The following is an 18,950-nucleotide window of genomic DNA, read 5'->3' on the forward strand; positions in this document are numbered from 1 at the left end:
TAATAATAATCAATCCTCGGTTAGTCTTTGACGTCAGTGAGAGCCCCGGTCGTTGGCTACATCTTGCAACCTTCTTAGAAGGGCCGTGTGGTTTTCTGGACACATGCGCTTGGCTGGCGATTCGGCCCCCTCTTCTAAGACGATGCTTCTCTTTTTCGAGGTCTCCCCCGTTCTGATCATGCTGTTGATCTCTTCAAGTCTCTGAAACGTGCAATGAGCAAGAAAAACTGGTCATTTTTTTTTAATCCCCCTGAATATCCAGCTGCAAAGATTAATCTCTTCGCTGCTCATTTAAACGACTGACATCGTGTTGAACTTCTTGTAATCCCCTTAAGCAACATGGCTGAGGTTGCTTCAGTTCCCTCCTCTCTAAATTAATATTTCAAGATTACATCTCAAATCCTCACGGTTCAAATAATAGCTTTTTTTTTTTAAAAAAAATCATTGGTTTCATTTTTAAAGAGGCTCCAGTCAACATTCATCCTAACAAAAACCGCTTTGGAAAAACATTAAACTCTTGAATAATATGACTGAGAAACAAAGCTTTACATTTTATCTTCCAAGTATTTTTTTCCTCTCTCTCTCTCCCTCTGCCATATAAATAATGATATTCACTAACAGATCTAGTCAGCCACAAATATAAATATAAATATAAATAATAATTATATATATATATATATATATATATATATATATATATATATATGTATATGTGTATATGTATATGTATATGTATATGTATATGTATATGTATATGTATATGTATATGTATATGTATATCTATCTATCATATATGTATCTATCTATCTATCTATCTATCTATCTATCTATCTATCTATCTATCTATCTATCTGTCTATCTATCTAAAAGATACACAGCTTGCTAAATCATGTAGTTACCGATTTATTAAAATGACATATAAGATTTCAAAATACTTAATGGGTAGCAGCACCCCTGAGCAATCTTACCTTTGATGGACTGCTGCTGAAATAGTAGAATATTTTCTCACGCCGAGAGACTGCGCACTCATTTTTGTGGGGGGAAATGTAAATTGGGTGGTTTTGAGACAGTTGGATTCGGCGTGGAGAGCCACTTCTCACAAACGGAAATGGAGACAAGGGAGGAACATCAGTCTGATGCAGGAGAGGGATAAAATATAGGTACAGTTAACAAAGGAAGCACAAAAAAAGAAAGAAAGTGGAACACATTTGGCAACTTGAAGCACCACAACACATCCACTTAGTTGTTGTTTTTTACATTAATGGTCCTAAGCAATTTGTGGAAATTATGAGAATTGTGACAAGTTTTCAGAGTTATCAGCTTCTAAAATTTAGCCTACAGGACACAAGAATTCCTGGGGACAAATATAAGATGGTTCCATTTTGTTGTAAGGTAGAGATGACTTTATTCGTCTTAAGAGATTTAGGTTTAAAAGAGTTTTTCTTATTATTTCCAGTTTCTGCCCAAATTACAAGTCAATATCCACGCACGCCCCCAAAAATAGATTATTGTTTTTATTTTTAAAAAACCCAAATATTGTAATGGCAGGACAACCTGAGTAACTCCAGTTGATAACCAGACAGATAGTAGCTTAGCTATTCTGAAGAAGGAAGGGCAGGGGGGGAAAGGCGTTACTTACTCCTTTGGCCGAGGAGTACTTCAGGGCGAAGTCTTTAATCCGGTCTGTGTAGACATTATTATAAAACTGAATCAGGTCTCCATGCTCCTCTTCCTCAGTGTCGCTGCTGGCTCCCGTCAGCCGCGTTGGTGTCGGAGGAGCGCTACTAGGCTGCGGGACAGGCAGGGTGCTACTCGATCTCATGACTGGGCTGGAATCTCGGCTGGCTGCAAAGACAGGTTGTGATTCACTGGATCAGACAGTTTTATGAAACCACTGGCTAAGTCTAGTGGTCAGGGTTCCAAGTAATACACTCATAGCAAACAGAACTCTTGAAGCAGGTAGGTTCCTCAAAGAACAGCTTTGATTGGATATATCATATTGGCACAGGCTGGTGAAAACCGACTCTGAATGTTCCCGCGGTTTTCTCCTAATTTGTGAAAGTTTTCCCCCTTTCCCAAACAAACAGTCATATGGTCCAATCAAGGTTCTGTTCAGTTGCTTGGTAACATCACTCCTCCTCCTCTCTTCAGCCACCTGTTGGAATGTCCTTGGCTCCCAGGGGAAAGCATCTTGTTTGGGCTACAAACCCCCAGCTATCTCCAATTCCCCCTCCCTAACCCTCATCTCCGCTGTGGCAACACTGAAGCCTCAAAGATGGCCTCAGTCAGGCCGGCTTCAGAGTTGACCCTAGTAGTTAAGGCACCAGGCTAGAAAGCGGGAGACCTTTCCAGTTCTAGTCTTCGACTTACTACATTCACTTACTTTGGTCCTTATTTTTCTCCGCTGGGGAATTCTGCGGATTGTTTGTGTCGTTGGTGCCAGAATTCCTCCGTCTTCTGCCTTTAATCAATACACTGCGGTACACCTTAAAAAAAGGCAAAATTATTTCAGGAGAGAAAATGATAAATCGTTTTATACCAGGCCCTTTTTTTTAACTAGGTAGGACTGGACAGATATGACTTTCTTGAATAAAATTGGGTGCTAATCTTGAAGACTACATCACCATCTGGAATTTTCCCCTTAAGGATGAACTAAAACAGCTGAGTGAAGAAAACAAACTCAATTAAAAAAAACCACAATTGAATGTAGAGTGGGAGCTCTTGCCTCACAATCAGGAGGCTGTGAGTTCGATCCTTAGGTAGAGGCAGATATTTCTGTCTCTGGGCACATTGAGAATGTATCTGCTGAACAAAACTCCACACTGGGAACAGGAAGGGCATCCGGCCAGTAAGCGCTCAGCTCCATTCAGTTGCCCAGACTCCACCCTACAAGGGATTATGGGGTCATTAAAAGAAAATGATTGAATACAGGAACAAAGGAAATGTTCTCACGTGGCTTTTGGCCTGGGGCTGCATTCGATAGCAGCGCATGATGTTCTGAAACGAGGTGTCTTCTTTGGTAACCTGGAACAGAAGGCATCCGTCAGCTGACAAATATTAGTACTTTAATTAACGCTAGTTATTTTTTTTTATCTTCCAAGTTAAATGAAATTGGTGAAACTTTACCTTTGCAATTACATAAATAGCACACATTAACAGCTGGTCTAGATGTCGGTCCATCATGAGCTCCGAGCATTGTACCAGTGAAAATTCAAAACAGGTCCAGATTTTCTTCCTCAGCTCGTCAGAAATATCCAGCCTGATACAGAGATCCCGCAGACGAACGCTTGCTAAATAAAATACCTGTTGGAAGCCAGAGACCACCATCAGAGCTAGAAGAAATACGATACCATCACTCTGCTAAACAAATAATTCTCTCAACACTGTCCAACTATTTACAAAGTCTGCACTACTATTACTATTAATCTTCTCATCACTCCTTATCACCCATCTCCTCCCACTTGTGACTGTATGACTGTAACTTTGTCGCTTGTATACTTACGATTTATATTGACTGCTTCCTAGTATGATTTGATGGCTTATTGTACCCTATGACTATTATTAAGTGTTGCACCTTATGATTCTTGACTCTTGATGAATGTATCCTATCCTATCCTATCCTATCCTATCCTACTCTACTCTACTCTACTCTTAGAATGACATTTTTCGCATCCGGATGAAAAAGCAAATTATGAAAATGCTTCACAAGAGTGCAGCATTCGGGAAAAAACAGGGAAAGGAGTTTTCCTTGCAAAACATGTCACATTCTTTGATTTATTTCTATCACTAGAAGAGAATATTTTTGGCTCAGGATTCAGCTGTGGGATCCTGGGTGCTCTCTGAGCTTGACATTTTTCTTGCAGATGTTTCATTACCAAGCTAGGTAACACCATCAATGATAGTAAGGAATGAGGTTTGCTCCCATTTTAGGTGCTAGTGGCTTGCTCTGTCAATGTTGGTGGGAATGGACTTGATAGTTTCTTGATTGGGTTCATGATATTTATTTTAATTTATTACTTTACTACCTCACCTTTATTTATATATATAACTCAAGGAAGCAAACATACCTAATACTCTTTCCTCCTCCTCCTCCTCCTCCTTTCCCTACAACCACCACCCTGTGAGGTGGGTTGGAACGAGAGAGAATGACTAGGTCAATGTCATCCAGCTGGCTTTCATGCCTATGGCAGGACTACAACTCACAGTCTCCTGGTGATTGGACCAAACTCGCCTAGCTGGCTTGCCAGCCTAAGATGGAGTTAGAACCCCCCGTGTCTCCTGGTTTCTAAGCCGATAACTGAACCACGACAGCAAACTTTTTCTTTGCCAGGGTCAATGTACCTTTCTAAAGAAGAGACAGAGTGAGCCAGCTTTTTGGGATCTGTTGCCACCACTGCTGATCAGCTGCTGCTTCTGCCGCCGTTCTCCAGGATGGGCCACCGGCTGGAGCTGGCCTTGCAACTGAAGGGTTGGGCCAGTCATCGGCTGAGAACTCAGCGTGCCAGCCAGAGTCTGTGCACTGAGAGGTGGGATGGAATTAGCCTGTCCGCCAACAACCTGGACCGGAATGAATGTTATGCCCCCATTTTCATTGGCAATGCCTGTCAAAGGAAGTGGGAAAATATATATATTAGACCCGGGAAGGAGGGAAGGCTGAGTCAACCTTGAGCCTGGTGAGATTTGAACTGCCAAATTGCAGGCAGCCAGCAAGCAGCAGAAGTAGCCTGCAGTACTGCACTCTAATCACTGCGCCATGGTGGCTTTTATATCACTTTATTGTTTGTATGCACACTGAGAGCTTATGCACCGGAGACAAATTCCTTGCGTGCCCAATCACGCTTGGCCAACAAAGAACAGTCTGCCTTCTTGATGTTAACACGGTGCTTCCTTAGCCACTGGCCGTACCACCGTTTAAGGAAGCACTATTTCTCACCTGTGTGTTGATCCACCTTACCTTGCACAGGTATGGTAACTGTCTGTCCGTTATTGGCAGTCACGGTGGCGGTTGCCACGGTGACCAAAGTCTGCCCAGGCACCGGAGTGACAGGGATGGTATCGGAGGAGACGTTCTGTACAGGCACGGTGCTGATCATGGGCGGCTGGGCGACCCTCACAGGCGTCCGAGGGGCCTCCCCGGAGATGTCGCTATCAACGAACAGCCTTCTTCTGGTAGGGTTGCTGGTTGGAGAGCTGTATCGTTCGTAGAGGGTGGTCGGGGAGAATGAAATGCCTGCAGAGATCCAATAAAGACGGGGTCACAGAAGGGAGACAGTAAGTGGAAGTAGCTTCCTGAGACTTATGGCCACTTTCTAACTTAGCTCAGATGCCACAGCATCAAAAAGATGTGGGGTTTTTTTTTATATATATACAGGGAGACCTCACAGTAATAGCCATTCGTTTTACAGCTCTTCAAATGTACAATGACCACAGAATAGCTACTTTATGGCTCATAAAACACCCCCAGACGTTATAAATGTCTCTCTCCCCCCAACTCATCCCTCTGTGGTCCTATGGCTGCATGTCCAGCAGGTCAGTTTATAATCTACTGTGGCATTCTGCAGTCATATGACTGCAAATGTTTTTCTATTGGTTTCTGGCAAAAAAAAACATCCATTCAAATGAATGAGTTAGCTTAACAACCACCGTGAAAAAAGACAAAGAATTACTTCTGGTCATGTGGGTGTCTCAACTTACAACGGTAATGACTCACAAAAGTAATCCTGGGCTCAATTATGGTCATAAGTCAAGGACGACCTGCATTAATAATGCCTATTTTCTCAAAACTGAAGGAATTTTAAATATAAGCTTGTTATGTGTTTAAACACTGGAATGCAGCCTGTGATGACCCGAGGTGGGGCACAAAAACAAAAAAGTCACAAAAGTAGGTGAAATCCCTTTAATTCCTCCAGCTTGTCCCCCAATGTCCAGTTATCATCGGCTGGAGAAAAAACTCTCCCAAGAACAGTTTGTAAAGGGAAGAAATTCAGTCCAAACCCAAAGTACATATAAATTATAAATAAAAAACAACACAAACCACGCTGCAGCAATTAACGAGACAGGGCAGGATAAGGAATTGCAGACTTCAAAAGATAACGAAACACACACAGTTGGGAGGATGTCAGAACCCAGATAAGACGTGACAAACAAAGATAATGCACGCTTTGCTTCCAGCAAGGTTCTGTGCGCAAACACCCTTTATATCCTGTTTTCCCAGCTGCAGCTAATGAAGGGAATCAGGGCCCTTTTCTCCCCCGTAACCCACGTTGCTCCCTTATCCAAGTGGGTGGGCCTGGGTCTTCCTCTGAAAGCTCAGCTGGACTGTGCCCTTCCCCAGTTTCCTCCACAGCCACTGGAGCCACACTCCCCCTCCCTTGCAGCTGCTCGACCTCCCCCTTGGAATCAGATTCCAACAGGGGCATGACACAGCCTTCAGAATCTGCCATTTCTGCTCCACCACTCATCTTTTCTAGATTTGGAAAGGCTTACCCTTCCCCTGTGTTCCAGTTTCCGCACGGACTTCATTTAATCTCCTCGGAGTTAAAGGGGAACCAGCCACGCTGTTGCCATTTGATCTTTCAAAATATTGAGGTGGCATCACCTAAAAGCACAACATATTTCATCACAGTATGTAGGTGTTTAGGCTGCCTAAGAATCCCCATTGTTCCAAGCCTCTTGGACATTTCTAGTAAAAGTCTTTGTACAAGTCCCAAAGGAAAAAAAAAAAGGAAAGAACTTTGTCTTTTACCTCTTTGCAGGTAGGAACCTTATTTTCATTTTCTTTTATTTTATCCCAGAGGGGAGATTCCGTTTTCCATGCCAGGCTCTCTAAAATCTGCTCTTCAATGTGATTGAGATGCTTCACCACCTCCCTGCAGAGGCCATCCTCTGCTCTGATCAGGATCTCGATTACCTGCAATATATCAAATCAAATCTTTATTAGGTACAAGGATCAGCAATAAAGATGAGTGGTCCGGTGGCCTAGAGGTGGAGCTCTCGCCTCACAGTCAGGAGGCTGTGAGTTCAATCCTAGGTAGAGGCAGGTATTTCTCTCTCTGGGCACGATGAGGATGTATCTGCTGAATATAACTCGACATTGACAACAGGAAGGGCATCCGGCCAGTAAACACTCAGCTCCATTCAGTCGCTCAGTTGTTTGAGGGCGGGGTCAAACACATCATCATCTATGCCCCGTAAGAGCCCTAAGTCCAGCCTCCCTTGAAGACAGTTGACTCTTATCTGATGCCAATTTTCCTTGACTGTTAGTAGATCAGGTAGCATGGAATAAACTTGTAGTAGTTTTCAATGCCACCCTGGCTCCTGATTTCTCATGCCCGACACATGCCATCCTACGACTGTTTCCCCATTGTCTGTGCCTTTAACAGCAATCACGTTAATTTGTTGCAGCACTCCACGTGAAAAAGGGCTTACCTTATAAAAGTGGAAGGCAGGAACATCAAAAACATCCGTGATGAACGGGAAACCATCCGCTGTCTTGTAGGAGTAAATAATTATTTCAAGGCAGCAGGCCATGAGGGACCTATGAAAGACATCGTGCTCCACGATGGCCTAGATTAGATAATAGTTTTTAAAAAGAGTTCAGTACGAAAATCAGATTATTTGTTGCTTGCTAACATTAAAAGGTAAAGGTTCCCCTTGCACATACGTGCTAGTAGTTTCTGGCTCCAGGGGGTGGTGCTCATCTCCGCTACAAAGCTGAAGAGCCAGCGCTATCCGAAGACATATCTGTGGTCCTGTGGCCGGCATGGCTAAACGCCAAAGGTGCACGGAACGCTGTTCCCTTCCCACCAAAGGGGTCCCTATTTTTCTACTTGCATTTTTTCCCTGCTTTCGAACTGCTAGGTTGGAAGAAGCCGGGACAAGTAACGGGAGCTCACTCTGTTACGTGGCGCTAGGGATTCAAACCGCTGAACTGCGACGTTTCTGATCGACAAGCTCAAGCATCTTAGCCACTGCATCCCTTCTTGCTAACATTATCATGTGCCTAAATCGCCAAGCAGATAGGTTGTTTTAAAATGCACTTGCGGTGCTACCCGTCCGTTAAGAAACGTATACAAAGCGGACTTAAGTGGGTGGGGAAACACAGAAGAAGCTTAGCAAAACGCCCTGTTTACATATTGGGGCATCCTAAGCCTTGTGAGGATCAGGGTGTATCTTTTCTAAGTTTCTTTCTCTGCACGTTTTTCAGCTGTGGGCTCCTGGACTTTTATCTGATTGCTCACTAAGCAGAATCTCTCATTCTCATCTCCATCACGGTTAAATCACGGTGGCCCACTTGATATTATATCCCTTTGTCAAATTATCGTGTTAGTTGAAAGCTTTGAAGGCTGAATGTGTGGTTAGGTATCAGATTCTGATCAGTTTTGCGTCTTAACTCAGGGTTCCATGTTGCATTTTCCTGTAAATTCCATCAGTTTCTTTTTTTTTTAAAGAGAACATTTATGCCAATCACTGAACTATACTTACAGATAAGTCAGCGTCTTCCAGTCGTTTTTTTTCTTGCTTTAGGACAGATTCCAAAACTTTATAATACAGGACCTCAGCGAGACGGAAGTGTTTACCCACAAGATCTGAAATAATCGTGTAATATAAAATAAGCACTGTTTACTCATAATAAAATTAAAAAAACCCAAACAAAATGGAAACTTTCAGGGGTTATTAACTACCAGTAAAATAATCATTAAACACACCCACACCCACACATGGATCCCTTCTCCCTCAGAACTGGTTTCTTGATTTTAAATATGGATTTTAAGGTCCCTTGAAATGAACATTAGTTGATTTAGAATGAGCTTGTAAAAAACAGAATTCCTATTATTCATCATACCTCATATACACTAAGAAAGAAATAATATTGTAAGCTGCCCAGAGTTACCCTGTGCTAAGTTGTGCAGCCAATTCATTGAATAAATCATAATAGATGATCATTCTTACACTGCGCTTAGATGGAAGAATATACCAAGTAAAAATGTTGAATTAAATACTTAGTTTAATGTTAAAACTAGAGTCTTTTGGGAACACTAAACAGAGCAAATATGCTTTGTCAGAGAGTTTGCAGCGTGACTAGTATTGTGAGACAATCCAGGAGCAAAACACAGCACACAGAGGCTTTGTCTTTAACAGTGGTTTATATACAAGACTGCTATCTTCATACATGTACATGGTAGGCACATACCAGGCAAGCAATCAGTCTTCGTTACTCTGCATGGAGACAGAACACGAGGAGAGAGAGAGACGCCCTCTCATGGCCACCCTTATATAGACAGCTTCTTAAAGTGGCAATGCCCTGCTGACTCAACCTCAGTCTTAAAGCGGCAATACCCTGCTGACTCATTCTCACTGCATCAGCCCTTACAACAGCTGGTCAGCTATTAAATCTCCAATACCTTGACATGCTTTTAACACACTCACCTGTGGGAAAATTCCCAGATTCTCCAGAAGATGGTGCCTTTTGCGAATAAATTTCATACATTTCTTTCACTCTATTGGCAATAGACTGAGAAGGATCCCTGGAACACCCCCTGCCAATGAACAAGTGAATAATGTAGATTTGCCATTTTTGAAAGAAAACATCTTTGTGTGTATGTAGTTTTATACAGGAGGCTTTTAAAAAGAGTGCAATTGTTTTATCTAACCATTTATCACTAAAAAAATTGAAACCTGTGCTTAGTCTCAAAAGTTTAACTTCATATGATGGTGCAAGGTTCACAAATGGATTTATTGCACACTGAATATATCACTAAAGAACACAGTCCATTTTTGGGTTGCTGTTGTTTTAAAGCATATAAAATCACATGGAATTCTTAAAAAGAGTGCCACTTCACCAACTAAATCCTGTTTAAATTTCATCTGCCTGCCTAAATTTGACCATGTAGCCACCAATTTGAGAAGTGCAAGGAGCGGGATTGTACTGACCTCAGAATTTGCTCCAGATTCTCACTAGGGGCATTCTTCAGCCCTGCCAACATTGTGTGAAGCCGTGTCAAGCAGTGGGTTGCGATGGAAATGGGGCTCAAGTAAGGATCGCTATCCTTGATGTATTTCCGGCCAGTGAGAGGTGTAGATATTCTGAAAGATTTTGTCTAATCAAAAGATACAAAGATGAAAGACATTTCAAGAAAGTTCCTGTACTTTCAACTAAAATTTGGATTCAGAAAATCACCTTCATCAACTCCAACAAGGTTTATCCCTGGTTTATGCCTTCTCTGGACTGAACTCTGCCTCTTCTTCTAACCCATAGTCTCCCCATTAAGATATCTATACAGAACAATGCCCCTATAAAATGCATAAGAAAAAGAACAAGTGCAGGGTCAGAGATAAACTGTTGGCATTTTCTTATAATCTGGGGTGAAATGGGGCACTACAATTGCTTTAAAGGGACACAGCAATTAATCGACAGACCAGTAGCTCTTAATCAGGATGTGAGACTGAGAAGTGATATGTATGGTAAGTTAAGCTAATCAAACTTGGAGGGATCCTTGGTGCTATTTTCTAGCGGACATTCCTGGGTAATGGCAACAGGAAAATACCTAGTTTGGGTAATGAAACCTCTGTGAGAAAACAAGCAAGCTCAGAGAGCAACCAGGATGCCTCATATCAACCCTGAGCTACAGAGATTCTCATTTAGTAGCAAATAAATTTATTAGTAAACCACCAAGCTCAGAGAGCACCAAGGACTTCTCATTTCAACCCTGAGCTACCAAGGTTTCCCTTTATTGGTAATTAAACTTTAAATTTTAATAACCTATGTTAAATGAAATAATGGAACGTTTGTCCACAGGTAAACATCCTCCTTAGAATAAGAGAGGTTTTTTTTCATTCTGTCCCCTTGGATAGGACCTAGACTCTACATTTGATGGAACTTGAAATAAGGCTGAGCATCACGGAGCTAACTTCAGACCATTTCTCACCCGACTCACCCGTTCAAAGTGCTCCTGCAGATTGTATTTCATTTGTACCCTTTCGGCTGTTTCCATCTCTGAAGCTGTGCTTAAACATCTTCGCAGGGTTCCGATTTCCTCGTCCGCATCTTCCCCAAGAAAGATCCTCTCGTCTAGATTTCCAACTGACAATATGTATTCCTCGTAGGCCTTGTTGATGGCCTTACTGGAATGAAGCATGGAAGAGAGGCAAGGGCTGATCGAAGTATAAAGACTTGCAAACGATCGCTAAACATTTTTATAAGCTTTCGTAAAGTTATGAGGCCCAACTGAATGGCAGACTAGTGGATCCTTTAGTACCCAGTAAACCCTGAAATTACTAGTACCATTGTTTTAGGGTACTTACAAGCTTTCTGCAAAGTTTCCAGGGTCCAAAAAACCTGTCAGGTTCTCCTCTTTTCCTTTTAAAATCTACAGAAAAAAAAAAGGGAATTGAAGTTACAGTAACTGTCAATAATGGAGCAGTAGCAATTCTGAAGACCGGTTAGAATCGTTATCCAATGACATACCTTTTTCTCAAAGAGTTTTTTCACATAGGGTTTCCAAAAATGCTCTTTTATTCCCTTGGCTTCCAAAACCAAGCCATAGTGCAAGGAGCAGAGTTTCTCAATGATGCAAGGGGTTTCAGGCAAGAGCTTAAAGTCCTTACTGTAAAAATCTTCAGGCAGCCCTTTGTAACGGTTAAGTGGGAAGGGGGTGAGAGAAAGAGAAATAAAGAACATTTTTTCTACTTTCCTAAATGGACAGATGGGAAAGAAAAAAAACCCCAACCCTCACATAATCAATTTCCTGTTGTATGTAAGGTCTGTTATTCGTATAAAAGTATGAAACGATCTTCTTGCTCTTCAATTATCACCAAGTCAATTCCCCCCCTCCCCTCTTAGTTAGGTATGAATAGGAATAATTTTCCTTTATGGCATACTATGATTTTCTATGGTAAACTTTTAATAAATGACCAGATATCACAAGAAAGCAAATGGGGGAACTGTTTAACACAATATTTATACAGCATTTTGCTAGCCTTGTTTTAAGGTTTAAATTAATTAAAAATAAATAATAATAAAAACGTATTACATTTACCCTTAAAACTTGGATTCAGAATCTCCTTACGATTTGGGCACTGCAAAGAATTCCCATAAACTAGATCAAGGACACACAGTAACAGATGGTATGAATTTACCAAATCATCACTGATCATAGGGAAATTGCCTGTGAGAGTCAATATAGAAACAGATAATAGAATTCAGCAGAAATTTATTTATTTTTAACCTAAATTAATAAATTTATATACCACATTCTGTAACAAAAACCAGATGCAATCTTGAGAACATATGCCTACATATCAATTAAATCAATTCTTTAGTTTGTGGTTTGTTTCAGACTTGCTGTAAAAAATTATTAAAATGCTAGGATGATTATGATGAAATGCACAAATATTAAGTTATGCACGGGTTTTGATATATGTGGGAAGAGCATTAATACAATACATTTGAACAAAGCCATATTCTGTAAGAATTATTTTCTTTCAACAAAGGTTAAACATCAGAGAGTAATGTTTCAAAGCTTCAAATGAAGTCTTTAACTTCTTGTGAGTTTATTTCCATTTAAAATAAATAGGCAAATTAAAATATCGTATCTATTTAACAGTGGTTTCAAATAGCATGTGCTATACATTTAGACAAGCGGAAGATATTGTATTTTTTAAAAGGGGAAAACTAAGAATACAAAATGAATAGTCATTGTTGCTTAAAAACCAGTTTATGGGATGTTAGCCTTTGTCCTACCGTGTGCCTTCGTGGGGAAAGCAGCCTGAATTACAAGCAGGCAAGGCACCTGCAGATTTTCCACGCAGGAAAAAGAAACCTATGATGCCATTCTTTAAGCTAATAAAGCCGATCACTCAAACAAGCCCAAACTTGCCCTTTGAAATGTGGGTTGTTATGATAAAGAGAGCAGAAACCACTTCCTCCAGCAAAGAGAAACAGAAACAAGTTGTGCCTGTGTGCATTTTGAGTTCCTGGGCTTACAAGTAACATAAATCACTTCTCTCAATTTTTTTTTAATGAACTGCATATTTATAAGGTGGGGTTGTGTTGTATATTGTATTGTATTGTATGTTGTATTGTTGCATTGTATTGTAAACAGACAAAAAGTTAGTTCCATACTTCTCACTGACAGAAACCTCTATCATAATTTTTTTGCGTGGGTCAATGCTGACTTCTGGCAATTCTCTTAATATTGTTTAGCAGATGGAATTTCTTTCTTAACTGAAGGAAAGAATTTTTTCTAATTGTGCATTGAGATGTTGTGTTCAACACAATTGGAACATCGTATTTCACTTGTAGGAACTTTAACAAAACCTTATTGGACTGGTTTTTTTTTTTTTTGTTTCAAAGATATTTAAATAAAAGACTTGAAATGCTTAAAACTTCTAGGGAACTGCTTTGCAACATTATGTGATGTGTTTGTTTTCTAATACTTACCATTAAAAACTTGGAAAAAAGTCCACAGAATATTTACTCTGCATACACAAGGATATAAAGTGCAATTTTGTCAGCATAACAATTTGTAACTGGTGTAAGCATGTTCTATGAAATCATAGAAACATTTTAAACTGAAGAAACCTGTGCTCATAATAAAAATAAAATTGAGATGCTTATTTAACACTAAAAGGATCTTCTACTAATTTATCAAATCTATGTATCTATCCTATTCCAAAATATGCCCTGTCCCGATCTTTCTGAAAGCAAGACAGAAATATAATGGGCTGGTTGTTACCCAGCATCATTAGTCTTCTTAAATGAAAAAACAAACAAACCACATTCTTACCTTTTGCATAAACAAAGAGGACCCAGCAAAACTGGAAAACTTCAGAGACAGTGCAAGGTTGCCTCCTTTTTAGAAATGTAGCCATGAAAAAAGAAACAAATGCATTATGTTTCAATTATCTAATAAGATGTCACAAAATGTACACCCCAGAAGATGTTTATTTATATACATTTAGGCTGGACCACAGAAGTGGCATACATGCATATTTCCTCTTTAATTTGACAGCCCGGAATCTTTAGGCTAAGAAAAAAAATGAACTATTTCTGCAGATATTATGCATTTATTAAATAAAGCAACGATAATAGGCTCTTAGTGAGCATATGATACCTTATCAGTTACAAGCCTAGTAAGCAGAGTGACCAGTAGAAATACGAATTAGTATAGATGAACTCAGCAAAGACATTTCCTAAGAAAACAGTTGTAAAGGAGACACAGACTATGAATTGCTAACATAATATAAATATTCCAAATCAGAAAGAACCAGTTTGAAGCTGAAACAAAATCCTAAAACTGTAACTTTTGGAATATGTCAAGGAAACACGGGTGGTCCTCCATTTATGACCACGATTGAACTTGGGTTGCTGAATGAATGGTCATAAGTCAAGGACTACCTGCACTTTAATCAGCCTCAAATAGTTCATAAAGACTCACACTTGAAGAACAAGGCATGAACTCTCCTTGGGAGAATTCTGAGTTAACAACATGAATACCTACCTTTGTTTTCTCCCTCTGGGCTGTCGTGGTTGGTCATCTTGTGGGTACTTGAAAATATCCTGAAAAATGGGTTCATACTTCTTAAAAATTACAGCAGAAACTGTAAAGTTTCTTTCTAATCTTGTGGTACGTTCTCTGAACTGGGAGGGTAGGTCTGCCATATCTTCCCATTTCTTCATCTTGTCAAAAAACTCTATCAAACTGAAGACATTTGCGAGGGTCAGAAATTTAAATTTAAGCAACGTTTACATTCCAAAACATTTTGTTGAACACCGATTTTAATTTACGTAACTCCACACGTCTTATTACTTCTGGTGAACACGAATAAGGGTACAGGCAGCCCTCCTCGACTCCCAACAGTTCATTTAGTGACTGTTCAAAGTTACAACAGCACTGAAAAAAAAGTGAAGTTATGTCCATTTTTCACACTTACAACCATTGCAGCATCCTAAGGTCACGTGATCAAAAGTCACTCTTGGCAACTGACTCATTGCAGTGTCCTGGGACCATGTGATCCCGTTTTGTGACCTTCTGAGAAGACAAGTCAATGGGGAAGCCAGATTCACTTAACGACCGTATTACTAACTCAAGAACTGCAGGGATTCACTTAACTGTTGCAAGAAGGGTTGTAAAATGGGCCAAGATTCATTTAACAACTGTCTCACTCAGCAACAGGAATACTGGACTCAATTGCGGTTGTAAGTCGAGGACTACCTGCATGCGATCAAGGTGCTCTCTAACCACCAGGAAGTGTGTGTTAAGGTATGACAAGGTTTCACTACTTAACTATAGCAATTGATGCATTAAAATAAAAATATAATGATCTACAGCAGACTTTCTAAGCTTGACAATCTCAGCACACTTCATAACATTTTAGAAGAGAAGTTACCTTTGTCCCGAACAGCGCAGTATTCTGATTAAAGACACATAATTTCCTTCAACAGTCCCTCTGCTAACTGTTGGGACGGCTTTCCTGCAAGCCACATATAACGAACATGCTAACCAGTGCAGATCATTCCCCTGTTAATTGAAAACAGTAAAATAAATTCACCTGTCTCTGAAGTCATACAACGGCATGAAATTTGTTCTTGACTGAGAATTAGCTTCGTTAGTTAATTAACTATTAGCTTATTAGAAACATCTTTTAAAAGTTTGCTCAGTTCAAAATAAACGATTATCATATTCTATTGGAAGAGGAAAGCTGATCCAAGGAAATGTCTATGGAGACTCTAAGAAACGTCTTCAAAGAAAAACCAGAAAGTCCAGTTGCCTCTTGAAAAAGCACCTCTGATCCAGGGAAACAGAAAGTAACTACCGTATATACTCGAGTATAAGTCGACCCGAATATAAGCCGAGGCACCTAATTTTACACAAAAAAAACTGGGAAAACTTATTGACTCGAGTATAAGCCGAGGGTGGGAAATGCAGCAGCTACTGGTAAATTTCAAAAATAAAAATAATTAATTTGGGAAACGATCTCACTATCATGAAAGGTTTAATTGATTCACTAACCCAAAAGAAGAAGATGATGATGACAGCGGGAGGCAGGAGTCACTCTCTTCCCCTCCCTCGGAGGCCCCCTGAGTCAGGAGTCACTACCGCCGGCGCGGCCCCAGTCCCGCCGCCTCGGGAAGGGAAAGGCAAAGCGCTTTTTGCCTTTCCCTTCCCGGCTGGGGCTGTTGGGAGTCGCTGCCGCCGAGGCCGCGACTCCACACCATTTTTTTCAGAGGGAATCTGACTCAGTATAAGCCGAGGGGGATTTTTTCAGCACAAAAAATGGGCTGAAAAACTAGGCTTATACTCGAGTATATACAGTAACTCATTGGCTATATAGAAACCGTGGCAGCTCCAGTTTACACAATCAGAAAGGATTTACAAGGCTCACATTCACATATGTGTATATTACTTTTGCGATAAGCAATCTGGTTTAAATCTATTCCAGCAGAACTGATGTAATAGCCACTGAATGTCTCTAAATTCTACAATTATATTTCAAAGGAAGTAAATATTTGAAATTTATGGTTGCTTAAAGCATAGTTTTCTTTGTTTAATCTATGCTTTTCCACCCTGTGGTGTGTTATTACTCTCTTACTACTGAAAATTTACGTGCTATATCAAAGTAACTTCAGGTTCAGAATAAAAGTCTGGATTAATTAACATTGTTCTAAGCTAAAAACAGTATATGACCTCTGAGAGACAGGTGGAGATTTCAGGAAGGTTACAGAATGACAGGCCATGCCTTCAGGCAGCCATTCCTACTGGTAAATTGCAGTGGCAATGCAGCCAACTCAAAAAACAAAAACAAAATATTCATAGTGGTCTACCAAGAAATGTACTAGTTTTAGTTTCTTTACTCATCAAGCGGCCAAATATTGAGTGCCCTTTACCAAACAGTATTAATAATTTAATTCTGATATGTAGTCTGTCAACTTAACCCACCAAGCAGTGAGGAAACTCTTGCCTTTCATATAAATCCAGTGTTAAATTAGGCAAATAACAGGCAAACAGCTTATTTCTGACCAGGCGCCACCTTTTGAAAGATTGTATATAAAATTACAGCTTTCTGAATACATAACTGCAGACCATGTGCTTCCACAACTGGGTGCATGAACAGTGTATCACTGATTCGTACCTCCGTCAAAGTTATTATTTAAGCTTTAAACCAGGGGTGTCCAACCTTGGCAACTTTAAGACTTGTGGACTTCAACTCCCAGAATTCCTCAACCAGCAAAACCCAGTTGTGGAAGCACATGGTCTGCAGTTATGTATTCAGAAAGCTGTAATTTTATCAGAAATAAGCTGTTTGCCTGTTATTTGCCTAATTTAATACTGGATTTATATGAAAGGCAAGAGTTTCCTCACTGCTTGGTGGGTTAAGTTGACAGACTACATATCACAATTAAATTATTAATACTGTTTGGTAAAGGGCACTCAATATTTGGCCGCTTGATGAGTAAAGAAACTAAAACTAGTGCATTTCTTGGTAGACCACTATGAATATTTTGTTTTTGTTTTTTGAGTTGGCTGCATTGCCACTGCAATTTACCAGTAGGAATGGCTGCCTGAAGGCATGGCCTGTCATTCTGTAACCTTCCTGAAATCTCCACCTGTCTCTCAGAGGTCGTATACGGTTCTTAGCTTAGAACAAGCTTTCTGAATACATAACTGCAGACCATGTGCTTCCACAACTGGGTGCATGAACAGTGTATCACTGATTCGTACCTCCGTCAAAGTTATTATTTAAGCTTTAAAGCAGGGGGTGTCCAACCTTGGCAACTTTAAGACTTGTGGACTTCAACTCCCAGAATTCCTCAGCCAGCAAAGCTGGCTGAGGAATTCTGGGAGTTGAAGTCCACAAGTCTTAAAGTTGCCAAGGTTGGACACCCTGGTTTAAACCCACAGGCTAAAATCCATCCCTGCTCACTGATTTTACATGCTTCTTTATACGTCCTTCCTCTTTCCAACAACACAAGGGCGCTGCGAGGCTTTGGTGCCCCCTGGCGGTGGCCGCATGGACGGCCCGCTTGCCTTCTCCAGGCCCCGCCCCCTCCGCAGGCCCCGCCCCCAGCCCCACCTCCAGGGTGTAGTTCCTCCTCATACTCTGGTAGCTGAGCCAGGCCTCGGCTCGGGCTCGCTCGTCCATGTTCAGGCTGCTGCACAGCTCCTCGTAGCGCTGCCGGGTGGCTCGCTCCGCCTCGGCCGCTGCCGCCGCCGCCGCCTCTTCCTCTTCTTCTTCTTCCTCTTCCTCCTCGTCCTTTTTTCCCTCAGCGTCGCGGGCGGCCGAGGCCGGTGGCGCCTCGGCCTCAGCTGCGGGAGAGGCCGCGGAGACGGCGACGCCCCCTCCGGCCGCAGCCTGGCCGCTCTCCTCGCCGCCCAGCATCGCTTCTCTGAGGGGGAAGAAAAAAAAAAAAAAAGAGGAGGAGGCAGACGGGAGGATGAAGGGGAAGGGCTGGCGTCTCGCGCGCCTGCGCCGCGGCTTGTTTGTGTGCGTGCGGGGGAAGGGGGGGACAGCGCGGTTCCCGCCTCCTTCGTCGGTGCCGGCTCCGCCTCTCGCGGCCTCTCCCATTGGGTGGGAGGAGAGACGTTCCAGCCAATCAAAGGGGGTCCTGTTCAGTGGCGTTAGATGTTCAGAGGCGGGGCGTGGGAGGGCTTTGGTTCTCCCGGGGAATTCTGGGAGTTGAAGTCCACGCTTCCTTCAAAGGAGTCCTTCAAAGGTGCTTTGGAATGAACGCCTCGTTACAAAACTTAATCGTGATTGGATGTTAGCCTGCAAGGGTTGGCCCCTCCCACACCTGCATCAGAAGCTGCTGGCATCTCTCGGAAGCCAATGCAGAACAATCATCCAGGTGAGGCTAAATCCACTTCCCCACCAAAGGAGGCTATTACAGGTGATGCTTCATTTACAACAATTCATTTAGTGGCGTTCGAAGTTACGATGACACTAAAAAA

General features: G+C 41.5%; 1 protein-coding gene across 3 annotated transcripts; it reads right to left on the reverse strand.

Annotated features, from left to right (window-relative positions):
• Positions 1–18,553, reverse strand: RBL2 (RB transcriptional corepressor like 2). 3 transcript variants are annotated; one of them, XM_087971458.1, is made up of 22 exons: positions 18,102–18,553; positions 15,391–15,521; positions 14,502–14,702; positions 13,788–13,852; positions 12,039–12,167; positions 11,468–11,628; positions 11,305–11,369; positions 10,938–11,124; positions 9,934–10,100; positions 9,430–9,539; positions 8,485–8,588; positions 7,429–7,566; positions 6,746–6,910; positions 6,487–6,598; positions 4,955–5,230; positions 4,342–4,601; positions 3,127–3,303; positions 2,953–3,024; positions 2,384–2,486; positions 1,640–1,845; positions 969–1,133; positions 1–201 (listed from the first exon to the last, which is right to left on the reverse strand). In XM_087971458.1, exons 3-22 carry the CDS (start codon positions 14,678–14,680, stop codon positions 34–36), a joined length of 3,009 nt encoding a protein of 1,002 aa, XP_087827584.1. In that variant the 5' UTR covers positions 14,681–14,702; positions 15,391–15,521; positions 18,102–18,553; the 3' UTR covers positions 1–33. The 3 variants fall into 3 exon arrangements, with proteins under 3 accessions (XP_087827584.1, XP_087827583.1, XP_026539478.2); XM_087971457.1 differs by having other exon boundaries at positions 18,076–18,540; XM_026683693.2 differs by lacking the exons at positions 15,391–15,521; positions 18,102–18,553 and adding an exon at positions 15,553–15,752.
• Positions 18,554–18,950: the final 397 nt, after the last annotated feature.

The sequence above is a fragment of the Notechis scutatus genome, chromosome 9 (assembly GCF_049901735.1).
Source record: "Notechis scutatus isolate UNSWTSFEM ecotype Mainland chromosome 9, rNotScu1.2, whole genome shotgun sequence".
In the NCBI taxonomy this organism is placed as follows: Eukaryota; Metazoa; Chordata; class Lepidosauria; order Squamata; family Elapidae; genus Notechis; species Notechis scutatus.